The sequence below is a fragment of the Haemaphysalis longicornis genome, unplaced genomic scaffold, assembly GCF_048455015.1.
Source record: "Haemaphysalis longicornis isolate Haplotype H1 unplaced genomic scaffold, Haemaphysalis longicornis Haplotype H1 scaffold_12, whole genome shotgun sequence".
Classification (NCBI taxonomy): domain Eukaryota; kingdom Metazoa; phylum Arthropoda; class Arachnida; order Ixodida; family Ixodidae; genus Haemaphysalis; species Haemaphysalis longicornis.
The window spans coordinates 992,696-1,010,436 of NW_027526225.1; the positions used below are offsets into that span (position 1 = coordinate 992,696).

Sequence of the window (17,741 nt, forward strand, 5' to 3'; positions counted from 1 at the left end):
TGAGATTAGAGATGTGAGCAGTTGAAAAAAACAAAAAGCATTAGGAAAAAAAAAAACGTTTTTTTCGTTTTTTTCAACTAAGGTAAAATTGAAAAAAAACACAGTACCCCCCCCCCCCCTCCTCCGCGTAATTGTGTTGTTATGCAGCTCCTTTTGACGTGCTTGAAAGTTTCTTGTTTAACTTTTAGTAATTGTACTATTTTTGTGCTTCTTTCTTACCGCTCCATTTATTTCGCGTGAGTGATCGCCAGGAAACGGGGGTGCAAGCCTTGCTGTTTCCGAACAACCGAACATTACACCACTGCGGCTTCAGTTGCGTAGTCTCTGCTAGGGCACCACGGCGTCAGCGGCTAGCGCCGATACAACGGCAGCCGTATCAGATAGCGCGCGCGCGTGCTTAGCGCGGCGGCAACGCCCAATATCGCGCCTGCGCCAAATTCAATACAGCACAGTAGTGCTGCGCTAGTGAAGTGAACGGATGGGCGTTTGAGCACCTTTTTTCAATTACCCTGCCATTATTTCAGTCAATCCAACAAGCTATTCATGAGTACTTCAGCGTAGAAAATATAACCCAGTTTCCGCTATGGTACGTCCGCGGTCGCACGTTTGGAAACATTTTAACGTGTGCGACTCGCCTACCTCGGGGAAGAAGCAGCAAACTTTTACGACACTTAAATTGGCTAGCAAAACAAGATGGGGCGGCGTCACCCTGTCATTGCAAAGCCTGCTTAACAACAAGGAAGCACTGCAAGAGACCGTTATCATGGAAGATATCGGTGTGGCGAAGCCGATACGCCAGGCCATATTGGATGAGGAAGTGTTTTGGAAAGACCTTCGCAGCTGCCTAGACTTGGTGACACCAGTCTCCTCGGCCATTACAAAGCTTGAGTCTGACCAGGCCTTGTTATCAGACGTCGTCGAAGTTTTTCACTCCATCAAAAGTGACATCACAGCGAGGCTAGAAAATAGCTCCTTCACTGAAGACGAAAAGTCTCACATATTGCGTGTGCTCAGGGGGCGTGAAGAGTTTTGTTTGCGACCCATTCACATTGCTGCTAATCTCCTGGATCCAAGGTATCGCGGCAAGAACCTAGCTGACGCGCAAATTGTGGTCACGTTTGACTGGATTTCCCAACATGCAAAGAAGCTCTCGCTAGACGTCGGGAAAATTTTATCTAACGTCGCACAATACCGGACTTGCAAAGGAATTTGGTCCAGTGAAGGAGTTTGGGAGTCTGCGAAACATCTAGACCCATCCACGTGGTGGGAAGGACTTTGCTTTAATGAACCCTTAAATCCCATCGCCGGTCAAATACTGCAAATTCCCCCTTCTTCTGCGGCTTGCGAAAGGAACTGGCCGGAATTCGGAAACGTGCACACCAAGCTACGCAACCGGCTTTCAGGCGATCGCGTGCAGAAGCTCGTGTACGTGCACTCGAACCTGAATGTCCGGAAGGCTTCGTAGGCTTCACAGCAGAGAATCGACGTGGCAAGCGGAACCGAATCAGACACGGATTGACGACTGTTCGCACTTTTTGATCAGAACTTTAGGAATTGACGTGAAATCACTCCATTGATTTTGAAACTGAAAGCTCTGCTGGAATTTTTGTGTGCAGTAATGAAACAATTATATTCTGGAAAGTGCTACTAAATAAATGTGTCGGGTTTTTAAAACAGTGTGCGCACAAGTCTTTTTTTCCAAGTTTTCGTAATTTTCTGAAAAAAAAACTAGAAAAAAACCTGTTTTTTTCAAGCACCTCAAATTTTCATGAAAACTTGCATCTCTATGTGAGATGCGACAGCCAGAGTCTGGCCGCTGTCAGTCACTCCGCAGCTGTGTCGGGACCTGACGGTAGATTCGCCCACCGCTGCCACGCGCGCCCAAGCAGCTGTACGTCCTCGTTGACCCCTGCCACTGCCCCAATATGAGGCAGATGGGGCATGCAATTTTTTGGTAGAGGAGGACTGCGTTCGTGCTATCCTCCTTCCTATGCGAATCCAAAATCAGAACTCGGCTCTTCACTGCACCGCTTGATTGGTGGAGTGCACACATACCCTACTCCTTACACAACGTGCGCTCGAACCAGGAACCTTACCGCAGTCAGCAAGATCACGCCATCAGCGGCCGCGTTCGTTCAATGAGAGTTGGCAACGAGTCGCTCTTCGGCAGTACCTACAATCTTTTCACCCCACTTCTCAACGGTTATGGGGAAAGACTGGAAGCACTTAGGGCAGTCCCCTCACAAAAAGCTAAGCGCAATGGAAGCCACCTCCTGGAGACAGATTCAAACAAATACCTATCCAAACCTCCACAGGTATAGCCTCATTTAACCAGGAGAATACCGACCAGAATGTCCAAGCTGCAGCAGCACTCCCGCACTTAACCACATCACCTGGGAAGTGCAACAGCAATTGGCGTGGAGACACAACACCAAAGAAAAAACTTGAGCTATGGGAGGCAGCCCTGGCCAGCTTCATCTGGTCAACTTGGCCCTGGAGAAGGCCAGACTCATGTTAAACTCCAATGGCAGATCTGAAGCGGTCATCGTGCTCCACAGCGGAGCGCGCCTACTCCGCGAAGAGCACGTGCTCCGAATCCGCCTTTGGAACGCAGCCGCTTCCGCCGGAGCAAAGTGCCGAACTGTGACAGGAACAAGGAAGCCCCAGCATCCTTTGCGTCGCGGCTGGGAAGAGGAGGCGAGCACTGGCCGGAAGCGCAGACGGCGGTGACGTCGGCGGCGTCATGCGGCAAAAGTAAGCGCCCTAGTGAGTTCCGGCCGACTCCGCCGAGCAACTTTTCTTGCTCCACAGAGCGATGTCGGCTGCAACGGCGCTCCCAATCTGCCATTGGAACGCGTCTGCTCAAGACAGAGCAGAAAAGTTGGTCCGAAAGTGCTCCGGATCTGCCATTGGAATTCAACTTCAGTGGAGTCCTGGACTAGGGACCGCACCCATCAGCGACACCAAAAGTCTTGTTTTTCAACAAGTTTGTTCCTCCTCCTCCTCCAACCTAGACCACTAACATGCGAGCCTACCAAATCTGGGTTCATTCTTGGTACTAGGGGGAGAAATGCAAATATCACCCCTGATCCTCAAGTCGGCGTATCCGCCGCTTCCATCCCACAATTCCACGCTTAGCATCTTGGGAGTTCCTTTCCATCAATCTGGCGTCAAGTCCAATCGGAATCAGTAGCCTGCAGAGCCGTCCATCATGTCCGCCCCTCCCTCTGCCCCCAGTGGTGAAAAAGCCCCAGTCCAACACCAAATGTGGGCTTGTACAGAGGACCCATTCCCTCCAATTAATTCTCCTGGCCAGTGGATGGAGGCGTTGGGCCACTCGGACCCCCAGCTCCAGAAGGAGCTCGTGACTCGAGCAGCTGAAGTCGTCGTGACCCTCCGGGTTGTGTCCACCGCACCCCAACGCTTTATCTAAATAAAAGATTTCTCTCTCTCTCCTGCCACAGCTGTACAAGACAGTCACCCAGCTGACGCATCTCGTTTGTTGCATCCAGGGCTCCTCCGAGTCCTCATACGGACTGCGACAGTCCGCGACACTGTTGCCTCGTACAGGCCTTTCCCACCAGCTGTATCACCCGCCGCGGTGGCTCAGTGGCTAAGGCATTGCGCTGCTGAGCACGAGGTCGCGGGTTCGATTCCCGGCTGCGGCGGCCCCTTTTCTGATGGAGGCGAAAAGCAAAAACGCCCGTGTGTACGAGATTTCAGCGCACGATAAAGATCCCCAGGTGGTCAAAATTAATCCGGAGCCCTCCACTACGGCGCGCCTCATCGCCTGCGTTGCGTTGGCGCGTTAAACCCTACAATCAATCAATCAACCACCAGCTGTATCACTTACGGGAATCCCATCGTCAATCTGAATCCTTAAGAGACTAACAAGTTGGACGCCCTCATAAGAAAGACGTACAAATACTATCCTTAAGGCTGTAGGCCACAGCTTCTAATTAAAAGTAAACTGGTAGGCAAACAATCTGCACAGCAAATAATGCACCGAGAAAGGACCATGGACTGCATTTGTGACCTTTATTTGGATATTCAGTTTACATATCACAACACTATGGATGTTTTTTTTGTATTTTTTTGTTTCACCTTAAGCCTAGTACACCGTTCGCAAACATGTTGCTTTCAATTGTTCCGTTTTTCACTTTATCCACTTTTGCTCTTTTTTTTTGCAACCTGCAGGTTTGAGAAACCTGATCATAACAAAGAAACATGCGATGAGAGAGAGATTTCTTTTTTTTTTTGGTAAAAAAACGAAGAAACACATAGTACAAAAACAAAGATGGTCTACAAAAAATATAAAAAAAGAAAGCAAACAGAGGCAGTTTTTTTTCCCTTCATGACGCTACCAACGAAGATGACTCTTCCTGAACAATTTTTTTTCCATGTCTTAGCCAAGTCCTGTTTTTGGATGACTAGCATTGCGTTGGGCCAGTGGAGACCAGCCCAACAAGATACAAGGAAAATCCTTTTCAAACCTGTCGTCTCTTTCGTACTTGTTTTTTTAAAGAAAGAAGAAATCATGAACCTAGCAACACACACGCATACAAAACACAGAGACACTGTTAAAAGTGAAAAAAAAAAAAAAAAAGTCAAGATCACAGTTGGAAAAATGTGCAGGTCATGAAAAATGCTGTGAAGGTTTTGGAGGACAATGACACATGAGACTTAGAGTCAACTTTTTGTGTTCGTTTCCTTTCCCTGCCCCAATTAGCACTCATTGAACAAGCAAGCATTTGACGAAAAAAAAAAAAAACGTGCGCATTTGTAAAAATAGAGAGAAAAAAATTCATGAGGTATTGACAACAGGGTACCGGCTTTCCGAACCATCTGCAAAGTCGTCTGAAACTTTAACAAGAAATGTCCGTGGTACAGTACAGCTGCTCGTTTGTTCAGATTAAAAACAAAAACTAGCTGCATCGCTGAGTTTTGACCCAAACAACGACATCAAATGCCTTCGCGCAAGAGTTCAATTCGTGGCCGTGAAAGATGGCTTTCGCCGCCCCCGACCAAGAGTGCCGTTTCGTGAACTCCGGATCAAGGGGGCTTTCCCGCACAGCTTACTTCAACGTTACAACCACTGCACACACTTGCAACGATGCAGCTTCACAAAAAATTGAGCCTATATTCGTAAGAACCCCTGGCAACAAGACAGCCATGCCTTGGAAAGACCTCAGTACAGGGCGGCTCACAATGTTGTAAAAAACAAACAAAACACAGCCATTTGTCAGGCTTTCGCAGCAGTCGTAATCCCAGTGTCATCTGCGAACCAATGTTGTGAACGGGGGGAACTCTGAGATTGGGTGCACGGGAAAAAGTGACTGAACACGACTTGCTAGGGCAACGGTAGCGGACAAGGCATGTGACCGGTGCAGTCACGCAATTCACCTTGTAACTGACCGCAAAGCGACAGTGACGTCCCCAACAGCAACTTTTGCTCGCAAGCTCAATTTCACTTTGATCACATGTGCAGGTAGTCGCATCGTAGCCATAGTCACAGTCAGTCTTTAAATCGGGGGGTTGTCACTGTAAAAACTGCTTTTGCGGTAAGAAATAGGAACAAAAAAGCACTTTGAAGCCCCGTACGGGCCGCAGTCTTCGTGATGGTAGATGCATTGATTTTAGGTACTACAAAACGCAGTGCCCTCAACCCATCCGGCTGCAATGAAGACTCGAGACAAGAGCGAAAGCCGAGAATTATTACATGCTGGCTGGTCACATGCCTTACCCGTGGGAACAAACGCATTTTCCGCCCCTTGCTGGCACAGGTGAGTAAGATCTTCGATGCGAATGTGCCAACGACACCAGTCCCAAGAAACGTCCCATCAAAAACCGTCAGCCTGACGGATCACAGAGCTACTGGAAGGGGGAGAGAAAAACAAAGAAAAACACAAAGGTGATGCGAGTGGGACGGCTGTCACAATTTCTGCTATCAAAACGGGAAATGGATGCTCAAGGAATATCTTACTTGACACACGAGGAATGAACGGACACGACAGGTCAACAAATATTAACGAAAAAAAAAAAAAAAGGAAAACACAGGGAGAGATCAAAACTCCACCCCTTTTCCCCATCTGCTCGCATATATACATATATATACATATGGCTATGTACATATATATATGTATATATACAGAGACTGACCCCCCCGAACGTAAAGGAGGGGTCGCAGATAGCTTGGCGGGACGGACGTTTCGAAACAGAAGTGCCATCTACAGAAGCGATAACGCAAAGACGCGGGACGTTAGTGATAAGAAGAAGGAAGACCAGTGAAGGGAGGAACGAGAGAAATTGAAGACACTGTGGCTGCCCACAGGGGGAGGACGAAACGAGCGGGAAGTCTGGCACGTGCGTGCCGGCGATGTGATCGGAAATGGAATGTTCTTTCCCGGAACGCCCCACCCCACTGGGTTACGACGGTGTCAACAAGCTTGGAAGTAGTGTGCACTGCTCACAGGCTCCGGGGAGGACCACCAAAGGCGTGACGGAACAATCGGTTCTCGACCACCAACTGAATTCGATTCGCAAGAACATTAATCCAGAGGAACGGAAGGGTCGCGGAAGAACCAAGGAGGATTTATACGAGCCGTTCTCAAAAGAACGCTCGACTGAGAACAAAACTAGGCGTGATGGGAAGGTATAGAAGGTGACGGATACGTGACAATGGGAGAAGAGGAGGAAACTTCACAGCATCTTACATCGCCTGCATCCTTTTTTTTTCTTCCTTCTATTTTTGCCAGTTTATTTTTGCACCGTGGGGCCCGGATCTCGGAGCGCGTGCCCAAGAGTGCCGCGGTGGAAGGAGTGGTGGCAGCACAGCAGCACGAGCCCACCCTCCCACCACTGAGCTCTTGGAACAGGGCGTTGCGAAGGACTCGAAAACAAGGAACGCCGGACCGGGCGACGACGGTGCGTGCAGCGGCGCCAGCCCACTGCGGAATGTGTTCACTGCATATGCCGGTGTCTCGTGAGAGAGAGAGAAAAAAGAGCAAAGAGTTTGGTTCCGACCACGCCTACACGACTCCTGCTGGAGAGATTTGCCAACGGGGAGGCTGGGAGAACGGTCCGGATGCGGGACCTCGGCCTTCGGGGTTGGCCAGACCGGCAGTCCACGCGGTGCACGCTCCAAACTTCCACAGCTGCACTTCCCACCCCTTCCCTAGCATGTCTGCTGCATGTATTGATGCGGTGAAGCCAACATGCACATGCCTGCAAACCCCTCCTCCCATATCCTCTCCGACCCCTCCCCATGTCGGCTTTATGCAACTTGGCCATCGCCTCAAAAAGTTGCCGACTCCTTCCGTAGGGGATTCGCTAAAAGACCTCCTGCTTTACCTCTGCATGTTTTGTTCTCAACTTGAATGATACCCATCTTGGTGTACCTTTAACCTGTTGATACTGTTTAGCCACTGCGGTGGAAAAAATTGGAGCGCGACGACCGGGGCGCTCGTTTTGCATTGCCGCTGGCCTCTCGAAGCCGGGGAAGGTGTGACTCCGTTCTTTCGCTCACTCTTGGCACACACAAGGCGGGACCGCAACGTCCGTGCGGCGCGCATGTGCGATGAGTGTGCGTGTGCGCTGCTTCACGCCTCTTCGTGTTTTTTGACAGGCCAAGTCCGCTGCTGGCAACGAGAGAACGAGCGCCAGCGACTGCCGCGGTTGCCCGACACCCCTTTGCCGTGCGGACCCGCCTCCCGGCCTCCCACGATTCAGCCTAGAAAGCAGACGGCTGCACAGAGAGAGAGCGTAAAACGAACGAAAGGAACGAACGGCGCATACAGGCGTTACGACGGGAAAAAACCAACACGCTCGACAGCGCAACGACGCGGACGCCGGAAGGAAAAAAAAAAAAAAAAAAAAAAAAACCAAGGAAAAACAAACACCAACCAAACGTTTAGACGACGATGCCGAAACCAAGTTCTTCGTTTTACGCTTCCAGTGGTTTTGTCTCCCTTTTTTCGTATTTTTTTTCTTCTCTTCCGAGCAAGAGTTTACACGCGCAGTAAGACGCACAAAAGCACACTGACGAGACGAGAAGAAGACGGTGAACCTTGTTTCCTAAGTCGCGCTTTCGCTAGGTTACAACGACGCGACGATCTACCGCCAGCATCCGCAACTACGTCGGGGTCGCGGACGTTGGCCCTAGGTCGGCTTAGGTTCGAGCACTAACACTCACGAGAATGGATTACAGCACAAGCTACAATGAAAACCATGAGACTACCGAGAAAGATAGATAGTTCGACAGAGTGTCGAAGAGGAGGGGTGTGGGCGCAGGAGAGGTAGAAAGAAGGCCCCCAAGCTAGCGGGCACCGTGGCTCGATGCAGCCGGGCCAAACTTCAAGAAACTGCAAAGCGGCGGAATCGACCGCCCCGCTGTTTGTGGCCCCAGCCTGGTTGCTGCACGCAGCCAGCTTGGCGCAGAACTCGCAGAAGCGCACACATGCACGAAGCGTGACAGCCGCGCTCAGTAGGCAGGCTTTGCTGTGAAGACAAAAGGGCCGCGCATGCTCGGGGAAGCGATCGAGGCCCAACTTCCGTGCGTGAGAAACGGCCGCCTAAACAAGGGGCAGGGGGTGATCGAAGGGGTTACAAGCGTATTTCGGTGCATTATTATGCCTACAAAGGGGGGCCCCTCCCCCCCGGGGCGGTGGGGGGGCCCTCAAGCTACACATGCAACTAACGAGCAGGTTAAATAGAGCGTGCGTGTGTGCCTGCCTCGGCGCGCACACGAGCTGCGTTCACAGACATCACGTGCACACGACACAGAAGACGGGGCAGCGCGAGAACAGAGAAGCTCGAGCCTTCCAGCAGAGATGGCTGCCAACTCGGAGGCTGCGCTGCGCCGTTAAGTATGTCCGCTCAGACTGTCTGCTGCGTTCCGCCTGGCGACTAGGCCGCGGCCAATCCCCGCTGTCCAGCCACTTATGTGTGCACGGGGTGCATGCAACGACGTGTGCAGGTGGGGCGCAGAACGCCACCCAACGTGCGTGCTGTGCTCGTACGATTCGCTCGTACCCTTGACAAACCCGGCCGGTCTACGGCCGTTGGTCGGCCATTGGTCAGCTGCCGGACCCTCGTCAATCTCGCATCCCGCTGGACGCGGCAAAGAAGGGAAGGCTGTGGTGGCAGCCGTTGTCGCAGTGAACGCGCCGCCGCAGTGCGGGATCGTGCGCCCTTTGTCTCCCCGCTGCGGCCCGGCGGTGTGCCGCCGTTTCGCGCAAGTGGAAGCTGGTGGCACCGTCTTCCGCCAAATTTCCCCGGCAAAAACAACGCTGCTGCTCCGGCGGCCACCCGCCTCCGTCTCTGCCTCGCTCTCTCGGAGCATGCAGTGATTGACACCGCACAGATGCGACTCGCGGTCGCCTTATTTTATTCGTCGTCGCGCCATAGCCCGTGGTCGGGAAAAGATGGCACGGCTCAAGTGCTCCTCCCTCTCAGGAAGAAACACCCACTCACCCGCTCTGTTTTTTTTCCCCTCCAACTGTTTTTTGGCACGTCCTGTTTGGTGTGTCATGGTTGACCGGAGCACAAAATCGTCAGTGGGACAAACTAGGCGAGAAACGCTAGGAAGAGGAAGGGTTCTACAATAGGCAGCCTTGGGCAGAGACCTGAGATGCCGCTACGCTAAAAAACAAACCTGCCACAAGCTGACACACGGAGAAAAGTTCTGTCGGCTCGCCCGACTCAGCTGTCAGTCTTCCACGATCGCAAAACAAAATGTACAGGGCAACACAACACACAATAAAAATCAGTTCGTCGCTACGCGCACTTCAGTGCACGCCACCGCGATGGACACAAATTTCGCAGAATCTTTGCACTGCACCCCCTCTTACTCGCGGTGATCTCAGGGCAAAAATCGAAAGCAGCACCGTCACATGACACGTGATGAAAACAGAGGCAAGTACAGGACAGGGGGATCAGGTGAGGGTGGCGGCAGTTGGCCCAGGGCTTGCAGGCTGCCCAAACTGAGTGCGGGCACAACTTGAACGCATTCGAAATAATATAATAGTGATAAAAAACACAAGTAGACAATACAAGGGGGGGGGGGGGGGGGGGTGCCAGGGCTTGCCCTTGCCCCGAAATAGTGGTGAAGCGGGCGCGATTAACTAAAAACAGGACCCGGCACCGGGCTACGGCCGTGTTATGTACAATCATGACATTCCACGTAACCTCGGAGCCGCTGAATATTAAAACGAGACGGGCAGGGGCACACACCCGGAGCAAATTAGACGAGATGATAAGACTGGACGAGCTCTGTCCAGGGGTCAAACACAAAACACCAGTCTCGCCACAGCACAAAGTATGGCGCGCAAATGTGACGGGCAGGGGGGGGGGGGGGAGTGCATTTGGACAGGAACAACGGTGAATCGCTCGCAGTTCAAATAACGGTGATGATGACAGAAGTTAAACACTGCGGCACACAAGATTGGATGACTATGCGAGGAACAAAACGTGGGGGTTTTGAGATGAGATAGCTGCGCAAGAATTTCAGTGTGGGGGGATATGTACAAAATATGCGAGAGGATGGAAAAAAAAAAGAAAAATACGAACAGAAGGTTTCACTTTGTCTGTTGCAGCCACTTGACGATGAACTGCGAGGACGGGGGAGGTAAATAGGGACTCGAGCAATTAATTTGCAGCAGCGTTTGCAACTAAAGCTATTGCCTTGGATCTGATTTGTGTCAGGATGACAGTTAAATCGTCGGCCGCACAGAAGAGGGCACAATTCTTGCCATTTAAAACTGGGCTGTTTTGCGGGCTAAAACAGTAGAAAAGGTCCCCGGGTGAACAGAAGGCCGCAGCCAAGAGTAGCTGTAAAATCATGACTCTTGCATCGATTTCTCTGCAGAAAATTGTCGATGCAGCGTTTGGCTACTGGAAGCCACAATAAAAAAAATTAAAGGTGCCCCAAAGCAAGAAGGGACAAAACAACTCATGGCGACTCATGCGTGTTGCAGCCCGGACATCCCTGATCCGATAATGAAAGAGTAATCAACCCGCACCCAGGCTCGATACGAAGTGAGCTAAGCCTACTTTTGCCGCTGTGACGAGCATCCGGCTTGGCGGGCGCTACAAGGTATGCAGGCAGTTACGCTAGTAATAAAGCCTTGGGAGGGATGAAGCTACTGTTCCTATGGCTCACCCAAATCCAACAACGGCCGTAACGCGGCCAAAAGGCCCTCTCTGACAAGGTGGCATCAGGCCGGACTTGTAAAGGGCCCTTCCTTCGTTCCATTTTTGTACTCGCGACCTTGCATCCTGGAAATATCCTTTCCGCTTCGTCGCCTGCAGGTCTTGTACACCACACGTAGAAAGGAGGAGAGCCATCGACCACCGGAAATCGGACGAACAGAAGCCGCGACAGAGCACGGTGATCAGCGTTGTGTAGCCTTTGCTCAACTTTGTCCTTTGAACTGCCTGAAACTTATGGGTGAGTTCTCGGCGGAGTCTGCCCCCGGGAAGAAAGTTGCAGAAGCATTTCCGCAAAGGGTGGGAGTGGCAGGGTCGTGCCAACATGCCCGGCACAGGATAAGTGGTCTAAGCCTGCCAACAAAGTTCGATTCGGGGAGCCCGTCTTTCCCGGCAGACTGTGTTCTAACTGAACAGCTTTGAAAATAGGCCGTATTAATTAAAACACCAGTTGCTGAAACGTAACTTTGGGCAGTCCCCGCCAATTTCTCAAGCGGAGGAACAGACTGGTGGGCTTCCCCACACAAGGGTAACAACCTGCAACCTGAGCTGTCCAAACTACATGCAACCATGATGTGTAACCGCTTGCACATACGCTTTGGATCGGCTCAATTTCCCGTAATGCGAAGCGAAGATTTTGTATGTGGGTTAAGAAAGGAACGGCCGCCTACGTTTGAGTGGCAGGGACAAAAGCAAGCTGGACAAAGGGAGAGTGGGGCTGCAAGGTGAGCGGGAGAAAAATGAACGGCGCCGAGAGATGAGAGAGACGCCCACAGTCTTCGCAGCGAGACGGCAGAAGACGTGGAGGATGGTAACCAGATGATGCGCCCTACGTTCCGTCGGAAGGGAAGGATGCTGCGTGGGGGAAGAGGAGGGAAGGGGCGGCGGGAGTGGCGTGGTCCTCCTAGTGGAACATCTCTTCCTCGGGCGGCTTGCGGACCCAGCGGCCGCGGTCGAGCTTGAGGAAGCGTTCGAAGAGCACCTTCTTGGCGCCCTGGTAGCCCAGCGCGGCGTCCTTGGTCTCGCCGTACGTCTTGCGCAGGAGGTCTTCACGCCCCAGCAGCTCGCACGTGTCCTTGAAGAGGGCGAAGAGCGACGCCTTGGACACTCGCGACTCCAGGTTGGTGCCGCTCCTGCAGCGGGGGAAGCAGACACCGGGGTGAGACACCGCCAACCAACACTCAATCGGTCAGCATGGGTGGTTGACGAGTACCCGAAACCTCGAAAACATAATGATGTTCCCAACCCGATATCTCACTTTTCCTGCCACTGATTGTGGACGTTGTGGCATCGTTTGAAAGCTCGGTCCTTGGCCTCTCCCATTTCATTGTTAAGGGGGGACGCGGCTTTCAACTTCGGAAAAATGACCAAAACATCGTTTTTTTGAAACCCGCATATTCGGCTTCTATGTTTCCTATTCTATGCATCTGCAAAGTTTTTAGGCTGAAAAGCGTCGCAAAGTGGCATAAAAAAATTCTTTTGTCAGGCGCGGTGACAAACTATCAGCGCAAAAGGGCGAAAAAACGGCAATTTTCGGAGCGCTGTATCTCCGCAACGGTGCCATCGGGCGCGGCCATTTTGATATCGTTAGATTGGCTGAGCGATTGTCTTTCCGGTTCCGCTCGTCTCTTTTATCTTCGTTCATTCACAAACGCACAAACAGCAGAAAAGAAACGACGCACAAACGAAGCTAGAAATAGATGCTGAAGCGCTACTGGTCCACCGGTCGGGGCACAGAACAACGACCCTCCTGATTGGATGTCACGGGCGCAACGCAAGATGGCGGCCGCCTGAGCTGCGTAGCGAGCGGTTCGAGTTCATTTTCGCCGCTTTGCTCGGCCGAGTTTCTGTTCAATCTATGGTATTCAACACGGACATTATCGCGGTGGGAATGCCGGAGATAACGAGCCAGATTACAGGAAGTTGTGTGGCTCGAAAGGAGGAGGTCATCGAACGCTTCGTGGTGCGCGTGACTCTACCGTCGCCAGACCCCGGAGGGTGACGCGGTGTGCGCGCTTGCGATAGCGGTTCGTGAAGTGAACTTTTAGTCGGGTTTGCGATGTTTACACGCTTAGTTATTGCTGTGTTTTGACTGTGGGCTCGCTAGCCTTGAGAAAGAAACGGTCGACGCGTCAAACGCTGCGGCGCGCACGGCATAGCCGACGCGCATTTGGAGCAGCACATGACTGGGCAACCGGTTACGATTGAACGCCAGTAGTTGTAATTAATGCCTGCGACGTTAGATTTAATCTTAAAAGCGACCTGACCAGCCATATAAGGTATAATCAAAGTTCGATATGTCGCGGTAAGCGTGCGCTGCGATGCGCGCGAGCCATATCGCCTTTCTTGCGCAACGTTTCCCGTGCACTTGTAATTTTCATGCAAACAGGTTTGAGTTAGTAATATAGGAATAAAAATATGTTCTCTGCATTAAAAATGTACGTTACTGTCGCAGCATTTAACAGTGATTTTTTAGTGAAATTGATACCATTGCTTAGGGCATACTGGCTTTGCTGCGAGAAATATTGGATGCCTTGAATGTCAAAAGTAGTAAGAAAATATGCTCTTGCATTGAAGTTGGGAGTTATGCAGAATACTCTACCAAGCTTCAAAGTAGCTCATTTTCATCCTTGTGGTATGCAAACTTTTGGCAATGAACACCTGCACGTATGAGTACTAAGTTGCTGTGCCAGGCAAGATAAAACAAAAAAAAGCCAAAGATGTTAAAATTTAAGTAAAAACATGCTTAACTTGTTGCCATGGTGACAACACTGCGAAAGGAGGTTGTCCAGTGCGATACAGCCAACCAACTAACCTACTTTGCATTGAAAGCCCATTGAAACCCATCTCCCCTTCGTTTGGTCTGCAAAGTGGGGTGTGTACTCTTCACAGAGGAGCTGAAAATGATGTTTTCTGGAAAGAGAAAGGCTGTAAAAGGCACTCCAATTTCAAGGCAAGGCCTTCCAGAAGCCCCATGTTCAAAAGGACATGAAAGGCTACAACCGTGACGACTTTTGATAAGTGAAACCTATGTTGCAACTTCGGAAGCCGTTTTCTCAAAACAGTTTTTTTTGCCACCTGTGTCGCTTGTACCAGGGATTTCTTTGTGACCGCTGGGTCTATTTTGATTCCGTTTCTTGCATTACATTCCTTGATGAACAGTTCAGGTCGTGACACTCTTGGTTTTCCAGATTTGTTTTTGTGATTTTTTTATTCAAATAATTGTTCACAGTCAACATGCCTATTGCACATTAACCTCTAAAAAAATGAAAACTAAAAAACATTGTGTTGTAAAAAAAAAAATTCTAAAACTGTCACGACCTCGTCCATTCATTTGGGAATGCAAAGCACTTCGAACAAGTTTTCTATCATGTTTTATAAGCCGCTCAAGCTCGGTACAAGCGGAACAGAAAGAAAATTTAATACATAAAAAAGTTATCATTATCACGGAAGCATTTCCAGTTGCTGTGCCAATTTTCATCAAAATCCACACAGAAATAAAAAAGTTGATTTTGAAAGCCACGTCCCCCCTTAATTTCACCACTGCCAAATAGCCAATGCACACATGAGGGCGAATGCAAGCTGTCCCCTTAGTGCGATTAGCTCTTTTGCTGTGAGGTTCTCCCCTATTAGAGACTGCTACAGGGTAGAACGCAGAATGCTAATGTGCGGTGTTTTCATTTATTTATTTATTTATTTACATACTCTCAGGGCCATTCAGGCGTTACAGAGAGGACAGGGTACAAAGTACAAAATTAATAATCAAGCAACCATCAAGAAATGGATGAAAATAGCAAACAATCTCAAGTTATACAGACAAGTGAGTTTTTGAAAGTGGAATGATCTGTGATTGAGACAACAGAGGCCAGAAGGTGGTTCCAGTCCCTGCTGGTTCTGGGTACAAAAGAATCATAAAAAAGGTTAGTCCTGCATTGGGGTATGCCAACTTTCAAATCGTGGTCTATGCGAGATGATAGGTAGCTGGGACGAGTGAAAAGACTTTCTTTTAGGATTGCATTGGTATAAAAAATTTTATGGAGGAGTGATAAACGAGATAGTTGTCCACGGGATGAAAGATCTGAAAGATGTAATGAAGATTTCATTTGCGTGACACTAGCAAAACGAGAATAATTTGAAAGTATAAGTCATGCTGCGCGATTCTGGAGTGATTCGAGAGTGGAAATGAGTGTGTTAGTTGGTGTATCCCAAACTGATGATGCGTATTCTACTTTTGACCGCACCAGCGTTTTATAAAGCAACAGTTTTAGTGCGGCAGGGGTGAGAGAAAAGTTTCGACGAATAAAACCAAGCATCCAGTTGGCATTGTTGGTTATGTGCTGAATGCGAGTGTGCCAGGTGAGGTCATTAGCAATGTAGACACCAAGGTATTTGTAACTCTTGACGGGGAATAAAGGCAAGTCATTCAGAAAATAAGCGGGGTCATGAGGATTAGTCTTCCGTGAAATTCTCATTGATTTGCACTGGTATTAAGTTTCATCATCCAGCGGTCACACCATGCAGATATGTTGTTAAGGTCAGATTGAAGGCAAGAGACATCGGATTGGTTAGTAATTTGTCTATATATTATGCAATCATCAGCAAACAGCCGTGTGGAAGAAGAAACAGATTCAGGAAGATCATTAATATATATGAGAAACAGGAGAGGGGCTAAAACTGACCCCTGTGGCACACCGGACGTCACTGGGTGAAGGTCGGATTGATAACCATAGACACTGACATATTGGGTACGGTTATGTAGGAAATACTCAATCCATTTAAGTATGCTCGCGTCTAGGTTAAGTTTGCTCAGCTTAAAGAGAAGAAGTTGATGGGATACGGGGCCAGGGCTAAGTTTTGGAAACGGTGTTTACGCGATTCTTCGCCCTCGCGCGAACACTGTGCAGAGGTGCTGCAGGCGTGTAGAAAGACCAAAGTGTATGTACTATGCATATGCAATGTCGATCAAAGTACCCACTTTAGGGCTCATACCCCCCCCCCCCCCCCCCCCCGTCGGATACTGCATACTTCGGCTACAGCGGACGTTTTTTTCCAGATTCAGAGGGTCCGTTGTTACGGGCGTAGACTGTAGTAACAGTCGTTTTCATGGTATCTAAAAAGGAGATTGAGAGTTTCGATGCTTCCTCTCTAGCTCTGTATGAGAACAGAGAAGGAATATATGGGCGGTTTAAAAGAAGCTGGGATATGGATGCATCATAAAAAACTGACTTAAATGGATGGTTAGGCATTGATGATATTTTAAAGGCATAAAGAAGGTCCATGTAGTTCTGCTGAGGTTCTAGGCTCCACTTGTTACATTGTACATAGAGGCTTTCCACTGGGCTAGTATGCAAAGCCCCACACGCAAGGCGAAGCTCGAGGTGCAGCACCGAGTCCAGCATTAACAGGGATGTCCTAGTCCCTGACCCATAGACAACACTGCAATAGTCAAGCCGGGATTCTATGAAAGCATTATAAAGACGTTGAAAGAGTTCTGTGTCTGCACCGTGATTTCTAAAAGCATTACTACAGTAATTGCCTCATCTTCGGCTGTCCTGCTGTCACAGCACTCGGAGTACTTAATACTGAAGTTGGAACCTTAGTGCCAGCCCTGTTTGCTGTAACCTCATTGTGCTCTTCATCCTGTCATGTATTAAACAGTTCTGCCAGCTCGCCAGCAACACATGCAAGAAGCTTGCCAGTCATGCTACCACGGCATGGGTCGTTGGCGGGAGCACTCAGTTGCAACATGCCCAAGAGGGCATGGAAAGCATCCATGCAGTCCACCAGGAATCCAATTCTTCAATCAGTTTTGGCACTGTCCTCGCTCGCCATGCTTCGCACACATATAAACCATAGGGAGGGGAAGGAGAAGAAGACAAGGAAAGTGCCCACCTGTCCTGGCGCATCCCCGTGCCGCTGTTGGTGACCTCCGGGCGCTCGTCACCGACACACCAGTTGATGGAGTAGGGCTTGGTCTTCTCGGTGTCGCGGGGCGGGTTGTGGCCGCTCACACAACCCAACGTCGGGTGGCGGAGGGCGTACCGTGTGGGCAGCAGGCTGTCCAGCCCGGGCTCACCCTCCAACCGGCAGCACACCGCCCGAGACAGGTGCCCGTGGTGATACAGATTACCTGCCAACCCCCAAGAAGACGGGCTCAATCCAAGGCCAGACATCTACACGATCACTTCCACAAGGACAGAGCTCTGCTTCAAGGGCAACAAAGGGGCAACGCGAAGAAAGGGACTCACCCAGGGTGATGGAGCTCAGATAGACGGGCTGCAGAAAGTGGCTGAGCAGAGCCCCTTGCAGACCGAGAACGTTCCAGCGAGCAATCTTATCGCTGCAGGACATGGTGCGCAGTCGTTCACCTTGCAGGATGGCATCCCAGGTCTGGTAGTCTGTAGTCAGGTCCACGGGAACCGTGCCTTCGCCTGCGCGTTAGGGGAGGCCCATTGTGCCACCGTTCCCACTTCTCCGCGCGCCTCGAGCACTCACCTGCTTCCAGCTTTGTTCGCAGGAGACCCTGGCAGCTCTTG

The 17,741-nt window shown here is 50.3% G+C and overlaps 1 protein-coding gene across 1 annotated transcript in view; it reads right to left on the reverse strand.

The window, feature by feature from the left end:
- Positions 1 to 4,014: 4,014 nt before the first annotated feature.
- The window catches only part of LOC144162248 (uncharacterized), a 42,619-nt gene continuing 28,892 nt past the window's right edge, over positions 4,015 to 17,741 (reverse strand). The window contains exons 7-10 of the mRNA XM_077692708.1: positions 17,701 to 17,741; positions 17,454 to 17,636; positions 17,098 to 17,335; positions 4,015 to 12,338 (exon numbers count right to left, since the gene is read on the reverse strand). The exon at positions 17,701 to 17,741 is cut by the window's right edge and continues 69 nt beyond it. Coding sequence (XP_077548834.1) covers positions 12,110 to 12,338; positions 17,098 to 17,335; positions 17,454 to 17,636; positions 17,701 to 17,741 — 691 coding nt within the window. The 3' untranslated portion in view covers positions 4,015 to 12,109. The remainder of the gene's footprint in view (positions 12,339 to 17,097; positions 17,336 to 17,453; positions 17,637 to 17,700) is intronic.